This window comes from Vicugna pacos, chromosome 19 (assembly GCF_048564905.1).
Source record: "Vicugna pacos chromosome 19, VicPac4, whole genome shotgun sequence".
NCBI lineage: Eukaryota > Metazoa > Chordata > Mammalia > Artiodactyla > Camelidae > Vicugna > Vicugna pacos.
The window spans coordinates 26,658,512-26,681,736 of record NC_133005.1 but is presented as its reverse complement, the minus strand read 5'-3'; the positions used below and the strand labels follow the sequence as shown (position 1 = coordinate 26,681,736).

The 23,225-nt window shown below is 41.0% G+C and overlaps 3 protein-coding genes across 9 annotated transcripts in view; 2 read left to right on the top strand and 1 right to left on the bottom strand.

Moving 5' to 3' along the window:
• Window positions 1–3,040, top strand: part of RBM39 (RNA binding motif protein 39) — a 28,057-nt gene extending 25,017 nt beyond the window's left edge. For all 7 annotated transcript variants that reach the window (XM_006202588.4, XM_006202586.4, XM_006202585.4 and 4 more), the window contains 4 exons: window positions 551–632; window positions 1,354–1,459; window positions 1,906–1,984; window positions 2,081–3,040. In XM_006202588.4, the coding sequence (XP_006202650.1) occupies window positions 551–632; window positions 1,354–1,459; window positions 1,906–1,984; window positions 2,081–2,181 (368 nt within the window). In that variant the 3' untranslated portion in view covers window positions 2,182–3,040. The remainder of the gene's footprint in view (window positions 1–550; window positions 633–1,353; window positions 1,460–1,905; window positions 1,985–2,080) is intronic.
• A 1,700-nt stretch (window positions 3,041–4,740) lies between these two features.
• Window positions 4,741–6,370, bottom strand: ROMO1 (reactive oxygen species modulator 1). Its single transcript, XM_006202589.3, has 3 exons — window positions 6,231–6,370; window positions 5,912–6,042; window positions 4,741–4,921 (listed from the first exon to the last, which is right to left on the bottom strand). The coding sequence occupies exons 2-3, from the start codon at window positions 6,040–6,042 to the stop codon at window positions 4,813–4,815; spliced, it is 240 nt and encodes a 79-aa protein (XP_006202651.1). The 5' UTR covers window positions 6,231–6,370; the 3' UTR covers window positions 4,741–4,812.
• NFS1 (NFS1 cysteine desulfurase) lies at window positions 6,298–22,728 on the top strand. Its single transcript, XM_006202591.3, has 13 exons — window positions 6,298–6,490; window positions 7,106–7,215; window positions 7,920–8,036; window positions 8,639–8,722; window positions 11,527–11,679; window positions 14,908–15,001; window positions 15,688–15,822; window positions 17,950–18,107; window positions 18,529–18,634; window positions 18,714–18,795; window positions 19,563–19,646; window positions 20,038–20,127; window positions 22,004–22,728. Exons 1-13 carry the CDS (start codon window positions 6,394–6,396, stop codon window positions 22,065–22,067), a joined length of 1,374 nt encoding a protein of 457 aa, XP_006202653.1. The 5' UTR covers window positions 6,298–6,393; the 3' UTR covers window positions 22,068–22,728.
• Window positions 22,729–23,225: the final 497 nt, after the last annotated feature.

Genomic DNA, 23,225 nt, shown 5'->3' with positions numbered 1-23,225 from the left:
AAATAAAATAACTCAGTGGTAGAGCATAGGCTTAGCATGCCCGAGGTCTTGGGTTCGATCCACAGTACCTCTATTTAAAAATGAAAAGAAAATATGTAACTATTAATGGGCAGAAACCTAAGAAATGCAACAGGATATAGATTTAGTTGCAATTTTAAAGAATGTATTTTCGTCATCCCTGCTTCTCAGATTATAACTCTAGCAGTCTTACAAAATCAATCTTTAGTTTTCTGAATTGATTTGTATTGATATTTGTGTAATGGAAAGAATTACATTTAAGGATTTCCCTTCTAAAAATAAAGTGCCCACTTGAAGTTCAAGATCACCTATTTCAAATATTGTGTGGCCTCAGTTTTCTGGCAACTTAAATGGGGCATTGTTACATACGTTGATATTTGATAGCATTGTAAATATGGTAAGTTAGTGAAGGGACTGACGACCCTAGTGTCGCACTTTGGGTCAAGTGGTTATACTTGGCCTTGTTTTATTTATCAGGGATATTCCTGTGCGCTTTCCATGAAACTGATTCTCTCTCTCTCATTTTTTTTAGCTTCAGCATTAGCTGCAGCTGCCTCTGTTCAACCTCTTGCAACACAGTGTTTCCAGCTGTCTAACATGTTTAACCCTCAAACGTAAGTAATTTACTTCGGGGCGGGGGGATAGCTCTGTGGTAGAGCGCATGCCTAGCATGTATGAGGTCCCTGGTTCAATTCCTGGTATCTCCATTATATAAACAAACAAAAAACAAACTTAATTACCTCCCCCCATTAAAAGAAAAAAACTCTAAAGAAGTAATTTACTTCCATCAAGTTCAAGAGGGTATGTTGTGAAAGCTTTAATGTTTAAATTGTCTGAGTTAACGTTTAGATTGTTTCAACATGTTTGATAGTATTGATCCTTTTGTGTAGTCATTTTATGTATATAATTACTTCCTTTGTGTTTGTAAGGTTGGAATTGAATTAAAGCTATGCAGATTTTGCTTTCAACTTATATAGCTAGTAGTTTTCTGTGAAGTTTGTATCTGTTTGTGTCACCATTATACTTTTCTCAGGCCAATGAAATGGTGATAAGCTTGGTATAAGTGTCCTTTGTAGATGCCAGTAAATCACTGCTTTGTAAATGTTAAACAGCAATGATTTTCTTTAAATTAAAAGAACACATTTAAGATTTTTAAATACAAATTAGAATATATAAGGGAAGTGGGTATGGCTTAGTGGTAGAATGAATGCATTTTCACATGCATGAAGTCCTGGGTTCAATCCCCAGTACCTCCGTTTAAAATAAAAGAATATATATGTAACATTTTCTGCGTCTGAGTAGTTTCTAATAGACTTAATACTTTTCTTACTACAGAGAAGAAGAAGTTGGATGGGATACGGAGATTAAAGATGATGTGATTGAAGAATGTAATAAACATGGAGGAGTTATTCATATTTATGTTGACAAAAATTCAGCTCAGGTATTTTAATCTTAATAGACTGACTTCTCTTTTGTCTTGATTTTCACACGTGCTTGGGGGTATTTTATGATCACTGTATTTCCTTAGAGGGTGTTTTTGTTTTTTGCTGAAGGAAGCTTTACCATACTGACTAAATAACACCCCCTCCATAATAAAGACACTTCGAAAACAGTTAAATTGTATCAGATCATCATGTAGCAATGTTGCTGGTGCCATGAATACTCTGGTACCATGATTTCATTCTTCAGCAGCATTCAAATTATAAAACATAGTAACAAGGTTAGTTTTTGGGTGGATAAAACTCAACAAAATTCTAGGTATATATAGTAGCTTGTGAAACAGTTGTGTTTATAGAGCAGTTAATTTTTGTTCAGGCATCTTGAATTAATCTGTTGGAATCCATGTGGTGTATCACAACACCCTTAACCTTTTTTGTTGTATTTTAGGGCAATGTGTATGTGAAGTGCCCATCAATTGCTGCAGCTATTGCTGCTGTCAATGCATTGCATGGCAGGTGGTTTGCTGGTGAGTTCAACCTTTTTTCTGAGTAATTGTTATTAAGGGTCTTATCTGAGTGATTAATCTGAGATACTAAACCATTGTATCTGTTTCTTTCAACAGGTAAAATGATAACAGCAGCATATGTACCTCTTCCAACTTATCACAACCTCTTTCCTGACTCTATGACAGCAACACAACTACTGGTTCCAAGTAGACGATGAAGGAAAATACAGTCCTTGATGTACATAGCTTTTTTTTTCTTGAGAATTCATCTTGAGTTATCTTTTATTTAGATAAAAATAAAGAGGCAAGGGTCTACTGTCATTTGTATACAATTCCTGTTACACTGAAAAAATAAAAATGTTAACAGGAATGCAGTGTGCTCATTCTCCCTAACTAGCAAATCCCACTGTATACAAAGCTGTTCTCTTGTTCTGCCTTTAAATGTACATGTAGAAAATTACATTAAGGATATAGGAATAGCTCTAGGGGAACAAATGTGCTTAACGTAAAAAGGCAGACAGGGATGTAATGATGTTTTTAATGTTTCAGAAGCCTAACTTTTTACGCAGCAGTTACATTTCACTAATGTTGATATTTGGTTAATGGTTTAGCAGAGTTTTCTGGAAGACAGTTTATGGAAATTTAAGACAGCTAAAAGGGCTGTTTGACTAACATCTCATCTTGCATTCTGATCAACTGGCAAGAAAAGGAGATTCCAAAATTACATTTCTGGATGGTATCGTTTCAGTTAATGTATCTGTAAAAGTTTCTTTGTAAATATTATGTGTTCTGGTGTGTCTAAGATTCCAAACAAAATGATCCCTGCATTTCCTCAAGATGTTCAGTGACAGTCTGGTGAGCAAAGCAGTCTGAGTAAGAAATAGGAAATGCAGAAATAGGTTTTGTCTGGTTGCATATATAATCTTTGCTCTTTTTAAGCTCTGTGAGCTCTGAAATATATTTTTGGGTTACTTCAGTGTGTTTGACAAGACAGCTTGATATTTCTATCAAACAAATGACTTTCATATTGCAACAATCTTTGTAAGAACCACTCAAATAAAATTCTCTTTAAAAGGCCACAAGAAATCTTCATTTTTGAAATGTTTTAAAGTCATAGGAACTTAAGGATAGAATATTAGTTTGACTTTTTAGTTGTTGCCTCTTTGGGAAAAATCTTAGTGACACTGTTGACCGCAAGTTGTCCTTGTACATTCTGTATATTAGTCTAAGTACCAGACTCCTTATTTAGGGTAATGTGTAAAACCAAGGAATTTACCAAAAAGATTTGCCCAGGTCTCAAACCTGGACATTCTTAAATCTCTCCTACATTGTCTGGGAATCTTTGTGGAAAAAAATGCTTTGCTATTTAAAAAGTAAATACTGAACAAAATGGTTTAAGTTGAAACTGGTGTCCCCATTTAACTGCATTTGTTGAGCTTTACTATACTTGGACTGCAAGCTTTCAGTTATACTCTAAACTGTTCGCTTCAGGTTTTTGTATCTAGTCAGTGTTGCTCCTAATGGAATGATTACCTTCCAGTATTGATTTCCTCACCTGGGTATTTGTTTCTACTGTATTGGTTTTTTTAGAGTTGAGGCACAGATTAATACAGGTTTATTCATATATGAAGATTAGTTTGAACTTGTAGGCATCAGTTTTATATGAAGCATTTTGAAGGATGTTTGTAATTCCCTTAACTTGGTTCAGTTACTCAACCTGGAGAACAAATTAAAAGATTCAAGTTAATTTTTGACCAGTGGGCAACAGTGTTCTTGGGGCAAAAGACTTACACCAACTTTCTTTCCAGAGTATCTTGTTATGTTCATAAGTAAAAATTTTAGTCTCAAATCAAGTACTGCCAGGTTTTGTTCTGTCGTTCTTTTCTAGGGAACTGGGCCAGCAAAGGTGCCCTCAGGTATTTAATCTTACCTGTTAAGAGATGGCAAAAACTTTACCAACAGCAAAGAATGAAATTTGGACTATAAGTGTTAAGTAACTTAGAGTAGAAAATGGTTCAAATGGCCATTCTGAGAGAGATCTTTGAGGTGAACAATTCCTGAAACAACTTACCACTTCTGGTTGTGACATCTGTAGCTGCTGTAGGTATTGTAGTGTCCTTGATTCTAGTTGGACCTAGTGTCTTTATGTCCCCCAAATATTCCAGTTTAGTTTCTTCTACCTTTATTACATTTACCATTAACAAATACTCAAGGGACATTTAAGTTTAGAGCAATATCAAGGGATGTGTGTACAGGTGTGAGGGGCACATCTCATGACTTGAGAAACTACCTTTAAATAGAATGGGAGTGGGGTCAGTTGATAAGAGTTTACATCCCTATTGATGGCTGGTTAGAAAATCAGGGATTCATGCAGTTGAGAACAGCTACAAAAGTGATGGTTTAAATTTGTTTTAATGTGAATGATTGGTTTTTCTGGTCAAGTCATTTGAAGGACAAAATTTGAGATGAACAACATAACAGCACTGGAAATAAGACTTACAGGTTAACCTTGCAGTGTAACCTTGGAATCTGCACTTAACAGCATTTTAAAGCTGAAAAACTAGTCTAATAGCATCAACCTTTAAAATTTAATAATAAGGGTTTACTGGCATCTACGGAGAGCTCCAAGCATGCAACATTTTTTAAACTTTGGATTAACAGAAACAGGTCTTGTGAAGCAAGATGCCAGACTTTATTAGCCCACCTCCAAACATCTATAACCAAACTGGGTAATAGGCTTAGAGTGAGAAGAAAAAATGCCTCTAACAAACTCAGAATACTTAAAGGCTTGTTTTATTATAGTACATGGGATGGGAGGGGGTGGATGTAGTGGGCAAACACTGCCCTGATCAGCATCGGATGCCCATCCCGATGGCCATGAATGTACCAAAGGTGCCGCCACTCTGCATCATGGTTTTCCCGATGCCGCCCATCAGCTCCCGACCCCGCATTCCGATCCTGAGAAAGGAGGAAACCAAGATAGCGCTAATAGTAAACAAAAATATAGGGAGGGTCATTAACTGCCCTTTTCTAATTTGTGGTAATGCTGAATTAGGCACTGCTGAAGTCTGGCAGGACATTATCTCGTCTTACATGGGGTAGTACTGACAAAATGATCCATCAGGGTCTCTAGGTGGATTCTTCGGATTAATGTATCAACTGTCTTCAGACTGGGGGGGGCAGCAGCAGCTGTGCGGAAACAATTTGGGGGGAGGCGTGGCTGGTTTTTAACACCAGAGTATATATAATCCAATAAAGACACCTTTTACACGATTTCTTAGTGTTAATGATTGGAGTCAGACCTGGGTTCAAGACCTAGCTATGCAATTTACAGGCTGTCTAGTGTAAAATGGGGATAACGTTCACAAGATTGTTGTGATAACAGCACTTTAGCTCAATGACACTCAGTAAGTGCTCAGTTAATGGTAACTTACACTCTGGAAAAATGGGAATAATACTCTAACGTGTGAAAATAATATTTAAGGTATAGAATTTATCTACCTTAACTTGTTCCCAGTACAGTAAAATTGGTCAACAAGTTTGGTACGCGCAATTGTAAATAAATATAACAGCAGTAAGACGGTAGGAATAAACACTTATTGGGCACTTAAAATGTGCCAGATTCTGTGCTAAGTGTGGTCTGATTTGATCCTTACAAGTCTACGAGGTAAAGGTTACTAATCTCATTTTACACTTGAAACCCAGGCTCCAAACTGCCTAAGATTACAGAAGGAGTAAGGGCCAGAGAGCTGTTTGAATCAGAGCTCGTATTTTCAACGACTGAGGTTTCCAACCTGTCCTCCCAGACTGAAGATGGTTAGGATATCAGTCTCGTTTGGACAGCGAGGGAATTGGAACGATGTAGACTCTATCCTGGCTGCAGGCCGAGTGGTGTGGAGCGGGAAAGTCCGGTAGTCCAGCCCAGAGATCAATGCCCACGCCCCTCACCTGAGGCAGGAAAACGTGCCGAAGAGCGCCCCGGCCGCCATGCCCACGGCGCAACCCATCACAAAGCCCATCTTCACGCGGTCGAAGCAGCTAGGCTGGGACTGTCCGTAGGGACCCACGGCCACCGGCATCTGCGGGGTTCGAAGGTTAGGGAAGTATAGGCCTAGCCGCCAGCCCGAGAGTATGGCAGGGGCCGGAGCTGGTGGGCCGGGAACGGGCCCAAGGGTTCGGGGGAGTCTGGGAAGGAAAATAAGGGCGTATCCCGGCTCTATCTCCCTCTGAGCGTTCGAGTCCCCGGGCCGCGGTGCCCCCACCTCACCTCGTTCGTGGCCTCCGTCGCTCAGTTCTACGTCTCGCACAGAACGCGACGCAGAGCGCACTCACGGCTCAAGGAACCGCTTCCGGGGCGCGGATTAGTACTTCCGGGAGCCTGTATCTGAGGACTGAGGCTGTTGCGGGTCGGGGGATCTGCCTTCTGGACCATGCTGCTGCGAACCGCTTGGAGGCGGGCAGCCGCGGCCTTGCCTTTCGCTCAGGGGTTGAGGGCCAAGGCGCCCACTCGGGGACTGCGCCTGCGCGGTACGCTCCGTTGCCCGCTCGCTGCCACCTGCCTAGGGGTGCGGAACTTTCTTCCGGGAGCGGCGACGCACCTGAATTTTACCGAGCCTCCCTCTTCTACGCGCTCCCCAGACCCTCTGACCCTTCCTCTTGACGGCATCCTTCAAGCTTTCTCAGGCTGGTCCCCCGAACGGTTTACTTCGCTGCGCGCACCCCTTTTCCACTTTCAGACCCTGCCCCGCAGGCCCTCAGAACCGTTGAGGCTCGGCCTTCGGACGTCACCAACTTTTAGAGCTGCTGCTCGTATAGTAACCTTTGAAGGAGGTCTTACATACCGTCTCCACATTCCTCAATGGTGTTGCCCTTTCAGAGGCCACCCCCCACCCCCAATGCCAAGGACGCAATTCGAATATTGTCTAAACATCCCCCTCCAAGAACCCTGTCTCTATCGCTTACTTTCTTTTACAGTTTGCTCATGTTTTCTGATGTTTTATTTCCTTTTCCACTGAGATTTGACCTCGGCACCCTTTAAACTTACCTCACCTACATCCGGCTTTGTCTTCTGCTATCTTGGATGCCCTGTGTGCATAGTTGCATCTACTCTCACTTAGTCACTCCGTTTCATTTTTTTGTCAGTTGTAGGCCATGCTCCCCAGTCTGCTGTTCCCTCAGATGCAGCCACTGCTCCAGAGGCAGAGTCAATGCTGCGACCTCTGTATATGGATGTGCAAGCTACAACTCCTCTGGTAAGGCTAGACGGGCAGCTTTCCCCAAGGCTGTTTATAGGCATTTTATTATACAATTGGCAGTGCACAGAAATGGCTGAAGCCTTGTAGAAGTGCAAGCCATTGAGAAGTGTGTGCTGGGAAAAGCAACGAGTCAGGAGGCTTAAGTTGTAATCCACTTGAAGTAACTTTACTACTTACTGGCTGTTGACTTGGGTCAAATCACTTTGTTGCAGGCCCTATGGTAGTAGTTAAAAGCATAGGCTCTGAAATTAGCTGGACTGCTACTTACTGTGAATTTGGACAAGTATTAAATAGGTTAAAAGACATAAAGCAACCTTTACAGCAGAGCCTGGCACATGATAAGCACTTGAATAGTCATGCAAGGTTTCATCAACATGTGGACTATCATGTTCTGGTCCCTTATAGATCACGTTGCTTGGCAGGGGAGGAAACACCTGCAGACACAGCTGTCAGGGCAAGGCAGTGTTTGTAGATTATCTGAGGAAATGGTAGTATAATCCGTTTTAAGATGAATTGGTAGGGAAGTATGTTAGGCTAACATCTGGTTAAAATTTGAGGGGTTGGAAGAATGAGGCCTAAATCTAGACAGAGTCTGAAGGGTTGGGAGTGTGTTGAGGCAGGTTGGGCTGGTCTGAGGGGGTCAAGTGGGGCCTGAGTTAACAATAGGCTCAAAGACACTGATTTTTTTCTGTTGTGCTCAGGACCCTCGGGTGCTTGATGCCATGCTCCCTTACCTAGTCAACTACTATGGGAACCCACACTCCCGGACACATGCTTATGGCTGGGAGAGTGAGGCAGCCATGGAACGTGCTCGCCAGGTTAGTTCAGAAGGTTCTGATGTTAGCGGTTCAGTGGCCTGTGGGAGATATTTCCTTCTTGGTAGCTGTGGGTGAAGGTAGAAATTGTTTGACGTGCTCTCTCAGGAAGAGATTCAAAGAGCAGGCCTTTGGAGTCCCTCTGAAGGCATTTGATTATTTCCCACATTTCCTAGCTAAATGACATTTAGCAAGTTATCTAATTTCTAGAAGCCTCCATTTCCTCATATTGAAAATGGAGATTGTAGTAGTTCCTACTCCTTTGAGTTTTGGGATAGATTACATGAGACAATGCTGGTGATGTGTTTATTAACATGATGCCTATACATACTAAGAGCTCAGTAAGTTCTTTTTAAAAACACTTAAGTTGTTGTTGTTATTATTATTATTATTATTATTATTATTATTATTATTATTCTGTATAGGGCTGGAAAAGAGCCTGGGCTCTGGGATATAGCTGTATCTATCCCTTGTCTGACCCTAATGGGTGCAGAGCTGCTTCTTGGGCAGTTGATAGAATGCAGTGGAGTTCTTGCTCCCGACCTCTTAGTTGTGTCTGCAGCTGCATTCCTGCCTAGGGAACTAATGATACCTATTTCCTGCAGCAAGTAGCATCTTTGATTGGGGCTGATCCTCGTGAGATCATTTTTACTAGCGGAGCCACTGAGTCTAACAACATAGCAATTAAGGTAAGACAATGGAACCAGAGGGCATATCTGGGCTTTCCTGACCTGAGAAATGGTGTCTTGCCATCATTTGGGCTCATATATGTATTTCATAGCTACCTACTTTTACACTGTTATGACGAAAACACACAGACACACACTCTTTCAGATTTGTTGCTTCCTTCAGCCCCTTGGAATCTACTCTGTCTTAAGTCTTTGCTCCTGTTGAACTGAGTTCAGTGAGGTAGTTGGATAGAGAAGGAGGTGGCTCTTAGACCATTAACCATTTGGTGTTCTGGATGACAGCTACTTCAGAGATTAAATAATAATGACTCAACCCTTTTCCCCATTCTTTTGATCTCATCACAGTGATGTCCAGCATACACTTGTAATTGGGCATGTTTCTCTGCTTCTTGTTACCAACTTCACCCTTGTGTCTGTGATTTCAGGGCTGCCCTCCTCTCAGCCTTCCCTTTCTTTCTGGTGAGATCTGTTTGCAGCAAGTTCCTCCTGTTTCTTTAGATGTCCCCATTTTGAAGTCCTGGCTACTGTGATACCTTCTGTCTGCATTCATTTGATCACCCATTCTGAGATTAGTCACTCTATCCTTGGGGCATACAGATCTTTGGTGCTAACAAAAGTAAAATTCCACTCTCCGTAGTCTTGTTGATGTTTCATAGAACATAATCACATTTGACTGGGTCTAGTTACCAGGGTCACTTAGGTAAATACCAAGGCTCTGATAAATTGTAGGCTGCTGTAGGTTCAACTTTGGCTCTACCCCTTCTCACCATTATCTCTCAATTCTGCTGCCAGTATTAGTTTTTCTGACGTTGGACTGAGTGAGGAAGCCTAGACCAGGGCCGGGCTCCAGAGTCGCCAGCACTTTGCTTGATCCCATTAGCAGGAAGGCATCCTTTCTTTGAACTGCAGAGACCACAGAGCCAGGGGTGTAGGTCTCTCCAAAGATGAGAATGATTTCTGGAATGGAGAGCATTTTCAAAACTTTGAAAATATTTGCTTTGAAAGTCTCCACAGTTTCCTAAACCTAGAGGTCAAGGATTGCTAAGGATAACTATGACAGCTTTCCCCTTTGTCTCCTGGATGGGTAGAGTACTGCTGTTAGAGGATTCAACACTGTGGGTAACTGAGATAGGAGGTGGGGAAGGGAACTTTTAAATGTTTTCATTTTTATGCTCTTTGTCCTCAAGAACATACAGTTTTCATATAGTTATAATTTTGGCCTAATTAGTTTTATATGCTGCTTTTAAAGTAGTACTCTTATAAGCTCTGGGAGGGACATGGCTGTACATTTTATTTAAGTTTTTTAAAAGTTATTCATGATATGTGGTGAGTTTTTTTTTTTTTAATCCTATGGAGAGGTTTAAAATAAAATGTAGGTCTTCTACTTCTTCCTCCTCTATTTTGACCCTGACTCCTGCTTGGCAAAGTTAATTTTGAACTGATTCTGTTTAGTATTGTTCCAGAAAACAAATTATTCATAAAAATAAATTTGCTTTTAATATTTTCACACATTGTAGCATGCCACATTTATTCTTCTGTAACCATTAATAATATGTCCTATGTTTTTCCATTTCAAACTCCATAATTTTTATTATAACTACATTCTTTTTCATGGAGTTGTGTTATTGCAATTTACTGTTTATTTCTCTCTTATTGGATGTGTTTAATCTTTCCATTTTTTTTAAGGATTGTAAATATAACTAAAGCATTTTGTCTCTATAGCTTCATCTGTCTTTTGAAATATTTCCCTAAGGTAAATTCCCCAAGGAGGAATCACAGTAAAGAGTGTGAATACAGCTTATAAAACATCTTTACAAATGATTCTCTGAAGAGATTATAATGTGAATATGGCCATCAGCAAGGAATGAATGTATGAGTTTCACTTCCACATTGCCAGCTTTGGGTATCAGTATCACCACATTTGCAGGTTTTGTTGTTTAAATAGAAATAAAAGAGAAAGGCTTTTCCTGGGATGCAAGGGTAGGAATTTTCCCTTTTCTCCACCTAAGGGATAGTAAAAAACGTTTGGTCTTTGTCCTCTGTTCTGGCACAGGGCTTCAATAACACTTGGGAGTTTCCTGAATGATAGGAATATCTTTTGTTATTTATAACAAATCCCTTTGGACCATACCTGAGTTTCTGGCAATGAAGTGACTCATGGTGGCCCTTAGATAGTTTCCAGAGACTGGCCCAAGTGATTAGAGGGTTGGAACTTTGGTCTGGGGAGGAGGGGGCTCGAGATTGAGCCCAGTCACATGGTCAGTGATTTAATCAGTCATGCATACGTAATGAAACCTGGCTAAAAACTCTGGACAATGAGACTGAGAGGAGCTTCCAGGTTGGTGAACTCATGGATTTACTGAGAAGTGGCGTGCTTAGATTCACGGGGAGAGGGCTTGGAAGCTCTGTGTCCCTCCCTGCCCCAGACCTAACCCTGTGCGTCTCTTCCGTTTAGCTGTTTCTGAGTTGTATTCTTTATGTAAAAGCTATTATAGTAAGTATAGTGTTTTCAGTGAGTTCTAACTTCCCTTAGGGGGAAGTTTGGAGGGTGGCTTGTGACACCTGGGCTTTGTAGCTAGCATCTGGAGTAGAGGCAGTCCTGTGGGACTAAGCCCCTTAACCTGTGGGATTTGCACTAATTTGGGATAGTGTCAGAATTAAATGGAATTATAGGACATGCAGTTGCTGTCAGAGAATTGATGTTAGAGCATACTGCCCTTGTCCACTTACTCCTTACAACTGAGATAGAAGTCTCTACTGTCTCTGATTATATTCTTCTTCCTTCCACCACCACCAATATCCAGGGGGTGGCCAGGTTCTACAGGTCACGGAAAAAGCATTTGATCACCACACAGACGGAACACAAATGTGTCTTGGACTCCTGCCGTTCACTGGAAGCTGAGGGCTTTCAGGTCACCTACCTCCCAGTGAAGAAGAGTGGGATCATTGACCTGAAGGTAGGAGGGGAAGCCTAGGAGGACCTAGGCTTCAGTCTATAAATCTCTCTTCAGCCTCAGCTGGAGCTTGAAGGATTAGATCTAATGGTGCGGGTAGGTGAAGTTTAGAGAAATAGGCCTCACAGTGAAACTGAGAGAATGCTCCCCTTGAGTGTGTACCATCTTCCTTTTCTCTGGAGGACTTGTTTCTCAGCTTTGTTGGTGCTTCCTGGTTTGTGTAAGAGCCGCTGGGTATATGTGCAGGTTGCCAGAGGCTCACTTTCATGGTGGGTAAGCTCTGGCCTCCTCTTCCTGCACTCATCCTTCTAAAGAGGACGTATAGTTCTTGTGAAGAGTATTTCCCTTTTTGGCCCATATCTTTATATGTCCATTTTTGGGTAGTGAGTCCACCAGATTTTAGATACCAGCATCCCTAGACAAATCCTAAAATATAGTTTGTGGACAGAGTCATGTGCAAATAGAGTTTTACTGTTTCCTTTCCAACAAAGTGGCCTTTTATTTCTTTTTCTTGCCCAGTTGCCCTGGCAAGAACTTCTAGTACAAAGTTGAACAAAAGTGATGAGTGCAGGTACTCTTGTTCCTGTTCTTGAACCATTATATGAACTTAGCTGTGGATTTTTCATGGCTATTCTTGCGTTGATGTCCTTTATCAGGTTGAGGAAATTCTCTTCCCTTCCTAGTTTGTTGAATTTTTTTTTTTGCATAAATATGTGTTGGATTTTTTATGGGTAGGGGGGTAATTAGGTTTATTTATTTATTTACTTACTTACTTAGTGGAGGTACTGGGGATTGAACCCAGGACCATGTGCATGCTAAGCATACACTCTACTATTGAGCTATACCCTCCCCGCTGGATTTTGGATTTTATCAGTTGTTTTTTGTGTCTGTTGAGGTGATCATGTGGTTTTGCTCTCTGGTCTGTTAATATGGTGTATATGTTAATTGATTTTTTTTTGTATGTTGAACTTGTATTCCTGGATTAAATCCCACTTGGTCATGTGTGTGTGATCCTTTGTTTATGTTGCTGAATTTGGTTTGCTAGTATTTTGTTAAGGATTTTTGCATCTATATTCATTAAGGCTATTTTTTTTAATATATATTCAATAATTATGTTTCATTAAGGTTTTGTTGATTTGTAGTTTTCTTGTGACATCTTTGTGTGTTTTGATATCAGGGTAATACTGTTCTCAGAATAGGCATGTTGGTTGTAACCTACTGTTTTACTCTTTCTAACCACTGTGTCCCTTCATAAAACTGTCCATTTCAGACACACTGTCTTCACCTCTCCCTAATGTGTCCTAACCAGTCTTACTTTGGGCCTGTCCTCACATATATCCTTACCTTTGATCTATTCTTCTTTTTCTTCCTGCAATTACCTAATCTTCTGTCTCTTTTAAAAACTTAGTTCAAATCCCAGCTCTTTCATGAAATCTCTTTGGCTGCTCTAACCCCTTTTAACCTCTTTCTGTAAATCCCCTCAATTACTTAATGGCTTTTTTTTTTTGAGATATAGTTGATGTACAGTATTTTGTAAGTTACAGGCACGTACAGCATAGGGATTTGCAATTTTTAAAGGTTATACTCTGTTCAGTATATATGTGTGGGTGGGGAGGGCTATGTGTGAACTCTCTGTATTTTCTGCTCAATTCTGCTGTGAACCTGAAACTGCTCTAAAAAAATAAAGTCCAATTAATTTAAAAAAAGATTATACTCCATTTATAGTTATAAAATATTCACATTCACCCTGTGTTGTACAATGTATCATTGTGGTTTATTTATTGTATATAGTTATTTAATGTCTTTTTACGTGCTTTGTTGTAGCTATGTCTATCTCTCCACTAGTCTAAGTTTCTTGAATGCTGGGAGCGCATATTTTCTGGTTTTTTTCTCATATTACTTAACATAGTGCCTTTCTTTCACTTCATACTATTTATTGTGTCATAGTGCACAGGGACAGGGGGATGAACAAGACAAGCCTAGTTTCTGCCTTCAAGGAACTTAACATTCTAGTGAATCAGGCAGTTAATGTGTAAATGAACCAATGAATGAAATAATTATGAATTGGAATAAATGCTATAAAGGAAACAAATAAGAAGCTGAGAGAAGCATAACATTGATAACCTACCTTAGACCAGTGTTAGGGAAATTATAATAGATGTTGGGAGGTTGATTAATAGTTTCTTTAAGATAAATTTTTTAGTCAGATGGTCCCTACCTCAGTGTTGTTAATATTAACCTTGTTTTTTTTTTCACTACTTACTTTGTTCTTTGCTACTTACTCTGACAACCTTTTTTGTAAAATTAAACTTTTAATTTTTAAATAATTGTAGATTCACATGCAGCTGTAAGAAATAATACAGAGAGCTCTCATGTACCCTTTATCCAGTTTCCCTTAAAGAGAACATCTTGCAAAAGTACAGTACAATATCATAAGCAGGATATTGATGTTGATAGCAGTCTACCAGTCTTGTTCTGATTTCCCCATTTTTGCCTGTACTCACTCGTGTGTGTGTTTAGTTCTATGCAGTTTCATTACATGTGTGGGTTCATGTAACTGTCACCACAAGGATGCTTCATGTTGTTCTTTTAAAACCACTAATTTGATCTCCATTTCTTTAATTGTGTAATTTCAATAATTTACATAAATGGAATAATATAGTATGTAATTTGGGATTGGCTTTTATCACTTAGCATAAGTCTCTGGGAGTCATTTAAGTTGTTGCATGTCTTAGTAGCCTGTTCATTTTTATTGCTGAATAGTAGTCTAGGTAATGGAAATACCAGTTTGTTTAATCATTTACTGTTGAAGGACATCTGGGTTGTTTCTTGGTTTTGGCTATTATGAATAGCCAAATGAACATATGAATAGTTACTGTAAACATTTATGTATAGTTTTTTGTGTGTGTGAATTTAAGTTTACATTTCCCTGAGGTAAATGCCCAAGAGTGTGATTATTGGGTCATATGATAATTTCATGTTTAGCTTTATAAGGAACAAAAACTACCAAACTTTTTTTCAGTATACCTGCACCATTTTATGTTCCCACCAGTGGTGTATGAATGATCCAGCTTCTTTGCATCCTCCAGCATTTTGTGTTGTCACTATTTTAATTTTACCTGTTTTGATAGGTATGTAGGGAAAAGCCCCTTTTCAAGTCTAAGTTTGCCTACATTCCGAGTTAGGGAGGACTTTGTTGGTACTATACAGTCTTACTTCTGATATTCTTAGGAACTAGAGGCTGCCATCCAGCCAGATACCAGCCTGGTCTCAGTCATGACTGTGAACAATGAGATTGGAGTGAAGCAGCCCATTGCAGAAATAGGTGAGTATCGTGGGTGGACCTGATGCTTGCTCACCACTGGGATCCATCTGAGGGGCAGGACTGGACCAGGAGCTGTGACGCTTTATTGAATACAGTAAGGAAATCAAGGGAAAGAGAACTTTAGTTCCTTGTTCAAGGACATATTGTAAATGGCATAGCTAGTATTTGAATCCAGGTCTAGTACCTGTTATGTTTTCATTTTCATGCAGTTGGTGCTGAAAACAAAACAAAAAACCTCCACCTTTTTTCTCTACCTCATTCACTTTTTTCATTTTAGAACATCTCTTTATTATGCTCACCTAGAGCCAGAGACACTCACCCTGTAACCTCTTAGCCACATTAGCAAATAGATCTGTTAATCTTTGTGCCTTTTAAATCAAAAAGTCTCTAAAAGGTAATTTGATATATTGAAAGACAAGTGTTAATGAGGTAGAAAGATTCTTAGGAATCAAAATATCAGGAGTTTTTGATTTGGTGCTTTGTACTTGCTCTTACTTATTCTAGTCAAGGAGCTGAGAATGAGACAGAGACAGAAAGAGAAAAAGAAAGAGAGGATTGATTTACTTTATGGCTAGAGGCCAATGCCAGAGGCAGTTTTGCCTTAGAACTCTTAGTACATTGTAGGACAACTGCCAGGTGACTTCCTGACATTGAGCTCTGGTTCTTCCCCTCTGTTGTTTCCTCAGGGCGGATTTGCAGTTCCAGAAAGGTATATTTTCATACCGATGCAGCCCAGGCTGTTGGAAAAATCCCACTTGACGTCAATGACATGAAAATTGATCTCATGAGCATCAGTGGTCACAAAATCTATGGTCCCAAAGGTACTGCCCCTCCTAGAGTTCCTCCTCTCTGTGCCTCCCAGCAAACCCTTTGACAGATGTTCCTGGAATTCATTCGGGACTATCATTGCTCTCAGAGGAAGTTAGTGCTCTGCAGAATCCAAGTGTTATTTAGCAGTAGCAAAGAACACTTGCCTACTTGTAGACTCTAGTGGTCACTATATATAGCAGACCGTTCTTCCCTGGTCTCTTTAGAAAATCCTTAGAGAACATGTAGATGTTAATTTGGTTGAGGAGCAAAGGGTTTTGTCATATCAAATTAGCTAGGTAAGTCCAGTTGTCTTGTCAGCTGTGATATGCAGAGCAATATTCTTTGAGTCCTTCATCCCCCTGTGTCTTATTTTAGCCTTAGGGGAAGATTGGGTGGGCTTTTATGTCTGTTGGTATTTGTTCCTAGATTTAGTTGTCTCTGCTCAGGTTAGTCTCTCAAGGATACTTGTCTGTCTCCTATGGTCCTGTTGGCCTAGGAATGTTTTCTAGGTGGAGTTCTGCCTCTTCACCCCAACCTTTGGCAAGAGTCTGTTATCCTCTATTTTGTGGAGGTAGCCTTCAAAAGCAAACAACTCCTCCTCTGTCTTTTAGGTGAGGGCCTGTGGTGGCTGGCTATGCCTCCACACTTTAAGCTGTGTCTGCAGGGTGGATGTGGGAAAAGGTGTGATAGTGCCTGGAAGTATGCAAGCTGGCTTCTAAAGGCTCCCAGAGGTTATAAAGAGTGTTTTTGGCAGCTGCTGTTTTTAAAAGGCATTCTATCTTTAAAATGTTGCCTTTATTGGCATTTATTATAGATAAATCTATTTTGATAAAACCAGTTAACTCATATTGAGCAGAAGCTCTGATCAGCACTTATATATGGGTATCCCTCACTCCAAACTCTTGCTTTTTGAACTTAGAATCTAATCTAAATAGATTTAGCTACTATCCAGAGCTGGTTATCTGAGCAGCTGCTCTCTGAACTTGAGAACTGTAGAGGTTCAGGTAGTGAATTTGAGTTTGATTTTATTTTTTAATGGGGATGTGAAATATTTCTTAATAAATGCAGTTTAGGACCCATAAAATTGTTTTAAAACTAAGGTCCTTCATAGTATAGTTAGGGACCACTGCCTTAGTTTTTATAGTATCTGCAGTCTCTGCCTCAACAGTTGTTCTGTGTGGGAGAAGATGACCTTCAGCAAGTGTTCACTCCATTCAAAACCCTTGACTAGTTAATGAATACCTTTATACATTCATGCTCATATTTTGGTGTGAAATTCCTGTAAATGGATTTGCTAAGTCATAAATTATACACATTTTTAAATTTTGATAGATTCTAGGAGATTGTGCTAATGTTTACTTCCATTCTGATCTACCCACCCCTTTTTCCCTTAAGGTTTTAAATTTTCATTCTATTTAGACAAGGTAATATGGTTCAAAACTCAAAAGCTACAAAAAGTACACTGGGAAGTCTCACATCCCAGCTCCCAGCCATGTTGTTCCCCAACTGGGGAGGCAGTTTCTTGAATATTTTTCTAGAATTATTCTATGCATTTACAAGCACATATATACTTCCCTCACCTCCCCTATTTTACTCAAACAGTAGCATACTATACTCATTGTTCTGCATCTTGCTTTTTTCATCTAACAATGTATCCTTTTTTTAACTGGTGTACAGGCATTATTCATATTTCACAGTTTTCTACCAATGTATCTCAGAGATTTTATAGTGACAGTATAGAAGGAGCTTCCTCATTCTTTAGTACACCTACTTTGTATTTTGGGCACAGATATACCATGATTTGCCCATGTTCCTGCTGATGGACATCTAAGTTGTTTCTAATTTTTGCTATTATGAATAATGCTGCATTGTATGATGCCATTTTATACATGCATAGGAAGCTACTTTAAACCATTTTGGTCATCACTCCTTCTGGTAGTTACCTTCCTGATGTTAAATAATTTTGATAAATATTATGCTTTTGCTGGTATTTCTCCTTTTCCTCCAACATTTTTTATTTTGAAAAATTACAAGCTTGCAGAAGAGTTGAAAGAATGTTTCAACCCCTTTGAAAAGTGATACTTTGTTTCATCTACCTTTTCCTTTTTCTCTTTTTTGTAACAAATTTTGTTTCCCAGGGGTTGGTGCCATCTACATTCGCCGCCGGCCCCGTGTGCGTGTGGAGGCCCTGCAGAGTGGAGGGGGCCAGGAGCGGGGTATGCGGTCTGGGACAGTACCCACACCTTTGGTGGTGGGGCTGGGGGCTGCGTGTGAGGTGGCACAGAAAGAGATGGAGGTATGGGGAGAGTAGTTCTGTCCCACAAATTCTTCCCCTGTGCTGGGTCTCCTATTTAGAGGCTTCTTGGCATGACTGAGTCAGATCTTTGCCAGAAGAGGTTTAAGAAAACCATCTTTGTCCCAGTGCTGCTGGCATCTTGTTCTGAGGGAGGTGTAATGGGCTCCAAAATCCAGGCCCCTTCAGTGGTTATCAGTTCATTTAGTCTGGGTTATTGGAACCATGTGTCCAGTTATTGAGCCCCTTTGCACACCAGGTGCTATGCTCAGTGCTGGGGATACAGTGGTTTCCATGAGTAACACAGGATGATAGGTGGGTCAGAAGCACTGGTACTTCTGGACACAGGGAAGGGCTCCCTGTCCTGTGTGTTTTTGAGGTGTTAATGGTCACTATTCATAGTCTTCCCTTGCCTGCTCCTCAGTATGACCACAAGCGGATCTCAGAGTTAGCAGAGCGACTGACACAGAAGATAATGAAGAGCCTTTCAGATGTGGTGATGAATGGAGACCCTGAGCACCATTACCCAGGTATGGACATGCCCATTCTGTCCCTATCTGGAAGAGCCTGAGACTCTGAAACTTCTCCCAATGCAGTTCTTTCTTCCAGGTTGCATCAACCTATCCTTTGCATATGTGGAAGGGGAGAGTCTGCTGATGGCACTTAAGGATGTCGCCTTATCCTCGGGGAGGTGAGTTGGACTGGATAGACAGGGACTGTGGCAGGACCAATTAGCCTGGCTTCTAAGTGGTAGGTTAGTACCATCTAGCATAGAGATGACAAGCACAACAGCTACAGCTCTTGGCTAAGAGTAATAGTCATTTTGTAAGTACCTTTTTTTTTTTTTTAAACAGAGGTACTTGGGATTGAACCCAGGACCTTGTGTATGCTAAGCATGCACTATACCACTGAGCTACACCCACCACCCCCTGTAAGCAACTGTTTTTAGCTGGCTGGGCACAGGTTAAAGTTTGTTACCCTAGGAGGGCTTCCTGGGGTAGAATTTTGTGCCTTTTGTGGTCCCAGGAGATACATGTATCTGTTCTAGCATTCTGGCAGTTCTGTTACAGGCTTCTAGAATTCAAGGATGCTCCAGAGGCCATCAAGGGTTTAACTCCTGTCTAGGCTGATATAGATGGTGTATTTGGTTGTAGGGGAGTAAGCACATAGTCCCCTGCTGCCTCTTGTTGGCAGACTCAGATCATGTGGTATCACGTTCTGTCATGCTTTGGCAGTGCCGTTGTTCAAAGAGCCTATCCTCAACAGCAGCCAGAGGAGCTAATTTCACATCCCAGAAAGTGCCAGCAGTATCCAAACCTTTACACCTGTCAGATTAGAATGTCTCCTTTGTCTCCATAGCATGACTCCAGGGGCCTGGGGGTGGAAACAAGACTAGAGGTTTGGGCCAAAAGCAGATTTGATGATGAACCAAGCAATGCAATATGTCTTTCTCCTCAGTGCCTGCACCTCTGCATCCCTGGAGCCCTCTTATGTCCTTCGAGCAATTGGCACTGATGAAGATTTAGCTCACTCTTCTATCAGGTCAGTCAGTTGAGCTGCAACCGTTAATGAAAGGCATCCTCTTTTGTATTGTTCATCTCCTGTTAGAGTCTTCCTCAGTCTAGTTTTCCTTACCCCTTCTTCATTCTTCATGAAAGTTTCTAGAGCAGTGGTTCTTGGACTTCACTGACTGTCACCTGGGACATTTGTGAAAGATGAAGTGGTCTGAGTGCCACACTCAAGAGATTCTGGTTCACTAGGTTTGGAGAACAAGCAGGAAACTTCTTTTCAGGTGGTCCACAGACCATGTTCTGATAAACTCTGACCTACAAGGGAAGAACGGTGTTCTCTCCATGTCTTTTGTGTATTTGCTGAATGAATTTACCCCAGTGCCACAAGTCTGATGCAGTGCTCCTCTCTGTGCCTTTCCCAGGTTTGGTATCGGCCGTTTCACTACAGAGGAGGAAGTGGACTACACAGTGGAGAAATGCATTCACCATGTGAAGCGTCTTCGAGAAATGAGGTGTGCACTATTGTACCAGAGACCCCGTGGAAGGAATTGCAGTGCTGGCTCCTCTCTTGTCCTCTGGCTGTGTATTAGCACTGCCAGAAACCAAAGCTTGAGAATTCTTGGATTTTAGGATTTAGAGGTTCCACAAAGCAAGAAAGTGGATCTCCCTGACTACTTGTTTTCAGAATATGAAGAAGTGTTTTCACTTTTAGTTTTTAACTAAAGAACTATATAAAGTCCGATTTTTCATTTTTTTATTGATAGTATTAATAGTTGTCATTGCACCAATGTCAGTACAAAATTTGTTATTTGTAGACTAAGTATAGGAAAACTCTTTAAGATAGGGATTCTTAATTTGGGTTCTGTAGCTGGACTTCAGGAGGTACATGATAGCCCTGAAATTGATGCTAAATGTTGTGCAGTTATTCATTTTCTTTGGAAGAAAGTCCATAGTTTTCATCAGATACTCAAAAGGTTAAAAACCATTATTCAGACTTTTCTTTTATTAAGATCCCTACAAAAGTCAAGAGACCCTTTACCAGCCAGCTATCACCAGGGGTTCTGCTGGTAGCCATGGAGCTCTGCTTCCTCATGGGAACCATGGGACCTCTGGACTTTTTTCAGAGCCTGGCTCTGTCCTGGTTCAATTTGACTTTCAAGATTCTCTTGATTTAGTTGGTGAGTGTGAGGAAGTTAGGTATATACCTGCTTCCCTTTATGAGTTCTTCGAGGCCTTTCTGGGCTCTGGATTTTCATTGCCAGAGTCTAGTTGTATTGCTCTAATATCTATAGCTTACTTAACTTTCTTAGGCTCAGGATTCCTCCTTGGCTTGACTTTCTGGTACTCTCTGTTATACTCAAAGGGCATTTCTACTAACAATGCTGCCAGGAAAGACTTATTCTTCCTCTTTGTGTGGTTTCAGCATCTTCACCCTATTCCTTCTGACCCTTTATAAACTGAATTCAACCTGGTCTCCTTAGCCCTCAGCCAGAGTTTTATTTTGTGGTCTATGTGATAAGTGACCTTGCTTAATGAGAAGAGACAGGAAGGAGATGGCTAACTTTAAGGATCCTTGGAAAATGTCATAAATGGAAAGGCATGCTGGGAATGCATAGTGTAAGGAGAGAGAGAAACCAAGAATAGAATGAAATTGGTTAGAAGAAAATTAACTGGGGAAATCCAAACCACAAATTCCATGGTCATAATACATTGAAGTAATACCTGGTGAGGAACACTGTCTAAGGTGTTTAAGCTGTAGGGGATCAGAGTTTAGGAGAGATTTCTCAGCAGTAGTTCTCATGTGAGATGGGATGCCCAGGTCTAAGACCCAAGAGAGCCTTTTGAATTGGAGCCAGGGATGTTGAAAGCATAGTCCCATTCTGGGGAGATGAAGCTGGTGGGAATTGGGTAAGAGTGCTACATACCCAGGTGATTAGAGCTAAGCTGTATCTCTGAGAACTAGAGCAAAACCCAGGAACAAGTGCTGAAGAGTCCATTTGTGGTGGGGATTAGTAGAGAGGATGAAACCTACTACTTATACAGGTCCCAAGGGTCTTGGTTCCCCCAGGAAGATTATGTCCATAGCCTCTCAGGAGTGGGATGAGGGCTTTATAAATATAACCACACCTGATACTATTGGCTTGGCCCCGTTGGAGCCAAGTCTGGGGTACCTGGTTATTAATGTTGGCAGCTGGAGAGAGGTTAGAGCTGAAAAAGACTTACATATAGCTGAGAAAGACTTGCTAATTTCTTATTTGGGGTCTGTCAGGGCAAGAAGGTGGAGGAGAGATAATAACAGATGGACTCAAGTCAGGGTTCAGGGCCTGTAAGCCAGTGTTGACTGCTTCCTAAGCCTTTACTCATCCAAATACCTCTTCTCTTTGGCAGCCCTCTCTGGGAAATGGTGCAGGATGGCATTGACCTCAAGAGCATCAAGTGGACCCAACACTAGAAGAGTGGGCCTCTGTCTTTGTGCTGGCCTGGCTCCTCTTGTTTCATCAACCTGTGTACAGCCAGACACTTTGTTACACGTAGTGGGTGCTCCGTGTTCAAACCAGAATTGGTATAGCCCAGTTGACTTCAGCATTGGCCTGCCTCCAAGAGGGAAACACAAGAAAACTATCTTCCTCCAGCTTCAGCTCCTTTGGTGGGGAACACTCCCCATTTCTCTCCAGGAGTCCTTCTCTGGTCATATAGTGAGTTGATGTTCTCATCCTGAAACAGGAAGGACATTTGCTACGATATTGCTGCTGGACATGTCTGTATCCTTGGTGGGGAAAGACAGAGAAACTGGAAGAAGGCTCTTTGTTCAGGGACCCTGATGCTGTATGTGGACATTTGAGTTGTTGCTTACTGCTGCTTAGAGACCAGCTCCTTCAGAAACAAGCATAATCAACTATGATTTAATCTTTTTGTGGCTCCAAAGGCTACCTTGTCATATTGGTTATATATTGAACAGCAAGTTTGTTTGTCTCCTTTGTGTTCTTGTCCTCCTTTCTTTCTTTTGACTTAATGGAGCCAGAAATATGTATCATCTGTTACTCTAGTAATTTATGTTCCTTTTTAAACATTTGTTAATTTGCAGTTTAGAGAAATAAAATCACCTTCCTCTATTTATTCTGTGACTTTATGAGAGGCTCAGGGGGAATTCCAAGCAGTGCTTGGGAATTGTGGCACAGACTACCACGCCACTTGATTTCCATAGAAAAGTCGGCTTGCCTATCTCTTTATTTAGCAGTTGTTTGAGTGCCTGTCAGGTGCCTGACATTATTATGTTATTGGGGGTACACTGGTTAACAGGACCTAAAAGGACCTGCATTTCATTCTAGTAGAGACAGAAAATAAGAATTCAACAAGTAAGGCTATTATAGGTTGAGATGAGTGCTATGGCAGAAGTAGAGTAGTGAGAGGAAGCAGCAGGGAGCGATCCTACCATGCTGGGTGTTACTAGGAAAGCTTTTTTGAGGAGGTGTAACTTAAGCAAAACATGATTTCTGAGCCATCTAGGGATGAGTGAGAAATGAGAAGGAGTATCAAGAGCAAAGGGCCTGAGGTATAGAAAAGCGTGGTGTATTTGAGAAACTGATAGAAGGCCAAAACAGCCAGAGTA

Excerpts from the sequence above, each read along its gene's own strand:
- ROMO1 (XM_006202589.3), bottom strand. The coding sequence starts at position 6,042 with ATGCCGGTGGCCGTGGGTCCCTACGGACAGTCCCAGCCTAGCTGCTTC. Across the intron at positions 4,922-5,911 it reads GGCACGTTTTCCTGCCTCAG|GATCGGAATGCGGGGTCGGG; the intron begins GTGAGGGGCGTG and ends CTCCTTTCTCAG.
- NFS1 (XM_006202591.3), top strand. The coding sequence starts at position 6,394 with ATGCTGCTGCGAACCGCTTGGAGGCGGGCAGCCGCGGCCTTGCCTTTC. Across the intron at positions 18,635-18,713 it reads CCCTGAGCACCATTACCCAG|GTTGCATCAACCTATCCTTT; the intron begins GTATGGACATGC and ends TCTTTCTTCCAG. Across the intron at positions 20,128-22,003 it reads AAGCGTCTTCGAGAAATGAG|CCCTCTCTGGGAAATGGTGC; the intron begins GTGTGCACTATT and ends TCTCTTTGGCAG.